This window comes from Furipterus horrens, unplaced genomic scaffold (assembly GCF_987537825.1).
Source record: "Furipterus horrens unplaced genomic scaffold, mFurHor1.1.pri manual_scaffold_3, whole genome shotgun sequence".
Taxonomy (NCBI): Eukaryota; Metazoa; Chordata; class Mammalia; order Chiroptera; family Furipteridae; genus Furipterus; species Furipterus horrens.
In genome coordinates, this window is record NW_028327173.1 from 135,818,172 (window position 1) to 135,827,029 (window position 8,858).

At 44.9% G+C, this 8,858-nt stretch overlaps 1 protein-coding gene across 1 annotated transcript; it reads left to right on the top strand.

Moving 5' to 3' along the window:
* The first annotated feature begins 141 nt into the window (after positions 1-141).
* On the top strand, positions 142-2,754 carry LOC150015997 (cathepsin G-like). The gene is made up of 5 exons (XM_090271875.1): positions 142-239; positions 974-1,121; positions 1,566-1,701; positions 1,870-2,124; positions 2,501-2,754. The coding sequence occupies exons 1-5, from the start codon at positions 185-187 to the stop codon at positions 2,648-2,650; spliced, it is 744 nt and encodes a 247-aa protein (XP_090128001.1). The 5' UTR covers positions 142-184; the 3' UTR covers positions 2,651-2,754.
* The last annotated feature ends 6,104 nt before the right edge of the window (positions 2,755-8,858 follow it).

An 8,858-nucleotide genomic window follows, 5' to 3' on the forward strand; every position in this document is an offset into this window, starting at 1 on the left:
CAGGGCACAGGCAGTTGGTAGGCAAGCCTCCTGGCCAGCCAGGGTGATGAAACCTGTCACACCCGCAGAAGAATGGGACTGTGACCCTCTAGTTCCCACCCTACCCTTCCTTCCTCTCTCAGGGGCTAAAAGTCTGGCAGGAGGAAGCATCATCAGCAACTGACTGGGCAGCCTTCCCTGGAAGATGCAGCTCCTCCTGATCCTGGTGGCCTTTCTCCTACCCACTGGGGCTGGAGCAGGTGAGTGACTATCCAAACCTTCAGAGGCCCAATGCCATCCTGTAGACTCTAGACTCACACTGCCTAGTCACGTTATTTGAATTCAGAGTACTCAGGTTCCTCATCTGTATTTAGGAATAATAGCAATGTCTACCTCATAGAGTTGCTATGATAGTTGCATTAGTCTACATGAAACTCCTGGAATTACCCCTAGCATGTAGTATGTGCTCTGTAACTCTGCTCTTTGAATTCATTCTGCAGCCCATGTATCAAAGCCTAGAAGACAAGAATACAGCAATAACTGTCCCATCAGATCATGTATATAGATTCTTAAAAAAACAGTTCATGCTGCCCATGAAACAGTCATGAGCTGGACTCACAGGGATCAAGGAAGCTCCTTGAAAAAGAATGTACCAGCAAACTTTAGGCAGAAGCAACTCCAGAAGGCTCTGGATCCCAACAGCAGAGATCTCTACACATTGTGAGAGGCTTAAGCTGGTCTTGCCCAGAGCAAGGGTTATTCTCCTTTTGGGGAGGTGTGGGGAGCTGAGGTCTGGAGTAGGAAACCAGCAGTGTTTTCTGCAGAACCCTGGAGCCCTCTCTCATGATGTGGCACCTTGTAGACCCCAATTTTAAACACCAAATCCTCCTCTCCCTGCATTATCTCTGTAGCCTCCTTATCTTCTCGCTTTTCTGGATTCACCAGACTGTGAGTTCAATGCACGCAGTAATAACTGCTGAATACTTCCTTCCAGCGGAGATTATCGGAGGCCGTGAGGCCAGGCCCCACTCCCACCCCTACATGGCATATCTTCTGATCCAAACACCAAGGGGACGAGGTGCTTGTGGAGGGTTCCTGGTGCGAGAAGACTTTGTGATGACAGCAGGTCACTGCCTGGGAAGGTGAGGCACCAAGGAGCTCTCAGGCCGCCAGCAAGGCAGGTCTGAAACATTCAGCACAGCATTCAGCTGACAGCAGTTTCTGACAATGAAGGTGTGATTAGAACCTGGGTAGGTCCTGGGGGCAGGGAACAGACCAGTGTAAATCCTCAAAGACAGAAGGAGGAAACAAAAATCACGCACTGGAGCTCAAAATATGAATTTAAGCTTTTTTATTAATTTATCCTATTTATTAATTTATCATTAGGGTCACTGTGTCCCCTCACCATCCCCAGCTGAAGCCTTCTGAGAAGCAGAGGGCACAGAGATCTCTGCCCCAGAGCCCTCCTGTCCCCTCATTTCCCTCAGCTGCTGTCTCATTGCGCTGGGCTCTACACTCGCCCTGCAGAGTCGGTAGACTTTAGCCCATGCAGCTCATACCTACCTCTAGACCACATTCCTTTGCAGCACTATCACGGTCACCCTGGGGGCCCACAACATCAGCAGGCAGGAAAGGACCCAGCAGCGTGTGTCTGTGCTCAGAGCCATCCGCCACCCTGGATATAACCAGCAGAACATCCAAAATGACATCATGTTACTGCAGGTACCACCTACCTGACCCTCTGGTTCTCCACTTGAGCTGGCTCCCTCCCAACATCAGGGTTTCACCTTGTCCTGGGACCAAGGAGAAGGAAGCAAGGGCAGAGACCCATGGGGTGGTGGGCTGAGCACTGCATAGACGTTCCCTGAGTGCCTGCTCTCTTCCTGCCAGCTGGAAAACAGAGCCAGACGGAATCAGTTCGTGAGGCCAGTGGCTCTGCCTCAGTCCCAGGCCAGGTTGAGACCTGGGTTCCAGTGCACTGTGGCTGGCTGGGGCCGTGTCAGCCGAAACAGGGGAACAGACACACTCCGGGATGTGGAGCTGAGAGTGCAGAGAGATCGGGTGTGCAGCAATCGCTTTAATACCTACAACAGCCAAACGCAGATTTGTGTAGGGGACCAGAGAGAAGGGAAGAGTGCCTTCCAGGTAATAACTTGGGCATCTTCCAACACTACCTGAGACAGAGGGCCCTGGGCAGAACTGGGCAGTGGGAACAGATTACATCCCCATGGCTTCAGTCTGGGGGCCAGACCAGAGTAAAGTGGGGGCTTTTTCCCACCAATTCAGTCTCTGAGGGGAGGGGAGGAGCACCCAACATACAACATACATATGCAATGTTTTCATGGAAAAGGTAGTTACCTTGACTTGGGTTGAGTTAGAGACAGTAACCACAGCCAGGGTTGAAGCCTAACCAATGAAAGATGCAGGAGCTTGACTTCTGCACCCCCACCACCCTCCCATTCCACACAGCCGGCTGGACCTTAAGAAGTCTGGCTTGGTGTACCTTTCTCTCTGCCCACAGGGGGACTCCGGAGGCCCCCTTGTGTGTAACAATGTGGCTGAGGGCATCGTCTCCTATGGAAATAACGTCGGAACTCCTCCAGCAGTATTCACTAGGATTTCCAGCTTCCTGCCCTGGATCAGGAGAACAATGAGACGCTTCAAACAGTGAGGGATCAAAAGAGACAACCCCCACCCTTCCTGTGACTGACTCTTCTTTTCTGGAACAGGGCTGGTTGTCAGAGCCTTATTAAATGTTTATGTCTAGAGTGCAAATAGCCAATTTCTCATCATTCTGCACAAAACACGTGTATCCAGGACTGAGTCTGAGCTCCTCCAGGAAAATGGAGTCCTTTCGCCAGGACAAATGAACCTCCCACAATCTATCCTTGGGAACTGGATGAGCTACTTCCTTCCTCAAAGCCATCCATTCACCATCTCCCTTCCTCACACAGGCCACCTGTCTCGCCAGAGCAAGGCTCTCTGCTCTCCACCCTACCACAGACTCCCCCTACCAGATATTAAAACTAAATAAAACTCTGTGCCACTGGTGTGTGTAGCACAGGCTGACCAAAGGGAAATAATTGAAATTCCATGCAAAGTTCACTTTAATATGTAGCAAAGGTGGCATCTCAAATTACTGGGAACAATGAACTTTTAATACATGGTGTTAAAAGAACTAGATAGTTTGTGGAGGGGGATAAAATTAAATCTGTTCTTCATATCATAATCCAAAATAAGTCTCAGGTGGATCAGAGATCTAAATAACTGTAAAAAAAAAAAAAAAAAAAAAAATAGCCCTGGTCGGATAGCTCAGAATCAGGTGGGAAGTTCTACATCAATAAAAATGCTAACCAGTCCTTAAGATGTGAACTTTGTGGTTTTCATGCTCTAAATGGAATTTTCACTGAACACATATCAAGTCTGGCTACAAACAGAAATGCTTTGGTATAGTAGACCATTATTTTATAGGAATTTCTTATCAGAAGGTTGTTTGCCTAATATTCAGAGCATGCCATTTATCAACAAAATTTTAATCTACAATACATCTTGGACAATACTCAGTCATTCTCTCTCTATTTGCTACCACCTAACCATAAGAATTTTATTAGTTTCATGTTTTGGGGGATAGTAGTCTCATTATTAAATGTTTGCATTAGCAAATGGAAAGAATACTTGATGGTGGAGCTGGGGAGGATAGTGGGTGAAAGAATCTCCATCCAGCCCTTACTCTCTGTGACGTGTACTGAGAGTTCGAGAGCACCACCCAGTCTCAGAACTCAGTTTCCAGAAGATACCCAGGGCAGATCCATCTCACTTCCAAGTCCTTCCCTGACAGTCAGCACTTCCAAGGCAGCTCCCTGCTTCAAGCTTCCCTACTGAAAATGTTCCTACAGACCTGACAGTGTGCACCTCCAGAAGACATAGCTATTCGAGAGCCAGGCTCACCTCCTCCCACAGCCTGTCCCAACTCATTATCTGCCCCAGACCACCATGACGAAGCTGAGGTTCCTCCTATATTTTCCTGAATGTGTTCAGATGGGAGAGAGAGGCCTGGACATTTCCTCCTCTGCCTTTTCTACAAAAGTCACTGTTCTGAGAAGAATGGTGGATGCAGTAGAAATATAAGGAGCATTGGTGATGGTTACAAAACAATGGGAACATATTTACTAATGCCACTGAACTGTACACTGCAAAAAACATTAGTAGGTAAATTTTATATTATGTATATTTTACAATTTAAAAAGTAATTTTTTAAACATCTTGTGATACAAAAGGAACAAATCTCTAGTGATAGTAGATGTTATTTGATAAAAGTGGACAGCAACTGCCTCTGCCCATGTCCAGCATTGTTGGAGCTACTTTTCTCTTCTGAGCACTCAGGTGTCTGGGTCAAGGAAGAGAGGCACCACATCTGGCTAATGTCGCAGACCCCAGGAATAGCTCCATCCAAGCATTTCCCTCTTGTGAACGTGGCACTAAAAGCAATAACACATTACAAATTCATTAATAATATCCTCTCAAGAACAGCCAACCTTCTCTTCCAACACAATGGCTAAGCTGAGGTGCAAATGCCTTCTGTCTTTAGAGAAGTAGAGTTGTGATCAGCCAGGTGCACAGAGTTCCAGGTTCCATCCCACAGGACGTGTCCCAACTTTCTTCTCACCAAACCTTGCCGTCTCAGAGGCTACAGGGCTGAGAAGTTAACCAAGGTTTCATCAGGGCTACTCATGTTTCTGTGCATCCTGGTAGTACAGGCTATAAAGGAAAGCTCCTCGTTAGAGGCCCAATGCAGCTAGATGTAAAGTACTAGAGACAGCATCTTCAAGTATTCCTGGTGGTGCTCCTTACAGAGCTGCTACTGCTTCTCCTCTTTGAGCCACTGCTTGAGCTCCTCTACGGTGGCTGAATTCACTGTGGAAGCCTGTCAGGAGGTCTGCCCTTCTCCAGAAGGCTCTGTCCTCAGGCTGGATTTCTTCAGGGGATAAAAATGGCTGCTCCTGTTTTAGGCTTCCCGGTTACTTACTGCATCACTTAGCTTGGTCTGCCATAACAAAATACTACAGGCTAAGTGGCTTAAACCAGAGGGAAACAAAAGAGATAAACAAATGGGACTACATCAAACTAAAAAGTTTTTGCACAGCAAAGAACGTCATCAACAAGATGAAAAGACAACCCACTGAATGGTAGAACATACTCGCCAATGATTGTTCTAATAAAGGGTCGACATCCAAAATTTATAAAGAACTTATAAAACTCAACGACAAAAAAATACAACCAGTCCAATTAAAAAATAGGCAAAGGACCTGAATAGACACTTATCCAAAGAGGACATACAGATGGCCAATAGACATTTGAAAAGATGCTCAATGTCATTGATCATCAGAGAAATGCAAATTAAAACCATAATGAGACATCACCTCACACCTGTCAGAATGGCTATCATCAAATCAACAAACAAAAAGTGTTGGCAAGGATGTGGAGAAAAGGCGACCCTTGTGCACTTTTGGTGGGAATGCAGATGGGTGCAGTAGCTGTGGAAAGCAGTATGGAGTTAACCCAAAAAATTAAAAATGGAACTGCCTTATGACCCAAAGGTTCCACTTCTGGAACTATATCTGAAGAAGCCTGAAACACTGATTTAAAAGAAGATATGCAACTCTATGTTCATTGCAGTATTATTTACAATACTCAAGATTTGGAAGCAGCCCAAATGCCCATCAGTAGGTGAATGAATAGTAAAGCATTGGTACATTTGCACAATGGAATATTACTTAGCTATGAAAAATAAGGAAATTGTACCTCTTGTGACAGCACGGATGGAACTGGAGAGTATTATGTTAAGTGAAATAAGCCAATTAGAGAAAGATGAATATCATATGATTTCACTTACCTTTTGAATCTAATGAACAACAACAAAAAAATAGAAACAGATTCATAGCTGTTAGAAGGGAAGGGGGTTGATGGACTGAGTGACAAAGGTGAAGGGATTAAGCAAGAAAAACAACAACAACCCTCATAGACACAGACAATATATCAATGACCAGAGAGAAATGGGGATGGGGAGAGGTATAGGGGGTAAAGGGGGAATAATCAATGATGCAAGAAGGCTGGACTTTGGGTGATGAACACACAACACAATATACAGATGACATATTATAGAATTTCACAGTTGATTTAAAATTAAAAAAAAAAGAAAAGAAAAGAACAGCCAACCTTCTCTTCCAACGCAATGGCTAAGCTGAGGTGCAATTGCCTTCTGTCCTTAGAGAAGTAGAGTTGTGACCAGCCAGGTGTGGAGTCAGGTGAGATAGGGCAAAGGGAGTGGAAGGAGAGCAGAGAGAGTCCACTGCCTGTCAACATAATCTGAATCCATGGGAAACTCTGGGAGAATGGATGCCTGAGCCATGTGTAGGATAGAAGTGTAACCTAAGTAAGCATCCCAATAGCTCCGAGGAAATGATCTATCAGAAAAATGTGACAACACAGCCAAGTGTACAAGACATTAGCTCTGGAAGTTGAGAACTCTCATGGCTCTATGTGCTGAAATAACCAATTGCTTTGGGCCAAAGTTATATTCTCTCATCTTTGATTGTCTATGCTTCCATCACTTCACAAATATTAGTAAATAAGTACTTAATAACTCAATGTGTTAACACACATTTATTTAATAAATCACTACAACATTATAGAACATACTTGTGGTTTCCAAACTGAGGGTGGAGAGGGGCCATAAATCATCAAAGGTAAGTGGGCAATGATAGCTCCTATAAGGAACTGTCATGCCTGGCGTAAAGAATGAAAATGAGATGACACTGGACATGCTCCACCTTCTGGGTAATGACTGTCCAACAGGTGCAGAAGCAGCATAAGCATTATGTCCAGTTGGAGATAAAATTTCAGAAGTCTTCTGGTATCCATGTTAAATCATAAAAGAACAAAGAGAAGTCATCTAAACTCTTAGACTTATGACTTGTATTCTAAGTAGAAACAGTCTTTAAAACTTTGCCCTCCAAAAGCTGACAGCCCTCAAGTACCTATGTGAGGAAAACTATGTGAATAACTATGCTCAGTTCCTCTCCAGGGACAGGGAACCTTGCAGGGCAGAACTTTTGCCTACAGTACAGTCTTCATGGGGCACCAGATTACCGGGCTGGGAGGCAGGGTGACCTGGGAAACTCAAAGTGAGTGGCAAAGCTTTGTTTTTCCTCCTTTAGTCTCTACCTGCATTCCTCCCCAACTACTTTAATATTGAAATATCAGCAATTTGAGAATAACATTGGCTTTATTAGGATGACCAGGGAGCACACCATGAACTCAAGTGCATTTGTATGTCAAACTCCTCCTCTCAAAATCATGTTCTGTCATTTCCTTACCTTTCTAGTACTTTCATCAATACCCAATCTCCACTTTATCCCCAAGCTCTGATCCTCACCCCCATCTCCAACAGTTTGCAGTTGTCTGAAACTACAAAGCAGTTGATGGATGGGCTCTTAGCTAATGTGTTTTAGGTGAGACTGGTGCTTGGCATTTGCATTTATACCAAAAGAAAAAAAGGGAGCTATCAAAAAATGAAGTTCTACAAAAAGTAGGGTTGGAGGGATGCATACTATTTTAGGAAGTAGTTACCTAATCACAAATTCCAGGCATGGTGAGGTCATATTCATGTTCTTGGATATTAGAGGAAGAGGACACCGTTTCTGCTTAATGCCAGTCCCCACCTCTGCAAAGCCACTTCCTCCATTCAGAGAGCCAAGGTTTTTCTCTTGGTGAATTTGTCATGCTGACTCTCAATGGCATAAGAATGTGGTTCTTGCAACACCCTCGCCACGCAGACCTTTCTATGTGAGGGGAAGGAGGTAATGGAGAAATTCTTATCTTGAGAATCAATAGGCCCAGGCAGAAATTGGTGGTCACTTGGCCTGCTCCACCTTACTTCACCTAGAAGTAAGCCTAGAAAAGCCTTGAAAAGCCTAGAAAAAGAAAGCACACACCACTTCAAACCTGATTAGTCTTTCAGAGAAGATGCTGTTGCTCCTGTTCTCATTGATCAGCTCCTCCCCTCCATGGCTGAAGGAGGGAGATGGCCTGGCTTCTTCCACAGCAACACTTCCAAAGTGCCCCAACAAGGCTATAACTATGCTCCTTTTGTGCCTATATCTACTCCCAGAAATTGACTAAACTCCAGATTTGTCATTGGATATATACAGATTGGGGCAAAAATAGATTTACAGTTGTGAGTATGTGAAACACAGAGTTTGTTCTTGCATTTAGTATTTATTAATTATTGTCTTATTTTCCATATGAACAACTGTAAACCTACATTTGCCCCACCTGGTAGTGTAGAGGAATCACAGGAAAGAAAACTACCCCCTGAGAGACCTGGGGGCCCTCCCTCCTTCATAGTTCATACTCTTGTCACCTGGAAAGTGTCCTGTCAGGATGGCACATGATCCTGGTGGAGGGGAAAAGCTGTAAATGAGGGCTATAACTTCCCATTCTCCAAGCTAAGAGTGATTATCCATCCCAGGTGCTATCATCTGAACTAAGAATAAAAGAGCTAGTTTCCTAGATGTCACCTTCTCCCTGTCCCCACTCTCATGAGCCTCTCAGCTCTACCAGGGCAGATACCCAGAACCTAACCAAGCCATTAGAGTGATGCCTCCTCACTGCTCCCATGGCCCTACTGGAGACTGGCTCCCACTCAAGTCTCTTCCAGTGCATTTCCCCATCTCACTCTAATTTCTAGTCCTTTGTACTCTTCCCTCTTGATTCTGAAGGTAAATGCCTTAGGATGATGAATCCGTGCCGAGGTTCAGATTGCATTAGGCCTGCTCCTCCCCAGCTGCTAGGCAAAGCAAATTTGGAGACTTTTCATT

What these genes read in the sequence shown, in the direction of transcription:
- LOC150015997 (XM_090271875.1), top strand. Translation starts at nt 185, where the DNA reads ATGCAGCTCCTCCTGATCCTGGTGGCCTTTCTCCTACCCACTGGGGCT. An exon ending in GCAGGTCACTGCCTGGGAAG is followed by an intron (nt 1,122 to 1,565) that starts GTGAGGCACCAA and finishes ATTCCTTTGCAG; the next exon opens with CACTATCACGGTCACCCTGG. An exon ending in AAGGGAAGAGTGCCTTCCAG is followed by an intron (nt 2,125 to 2,500) that starts GTAATAACTTGG and finishes CTCTGCCCACAG; the next exon opens with GGGGACTCCGGAGGCCCCCT.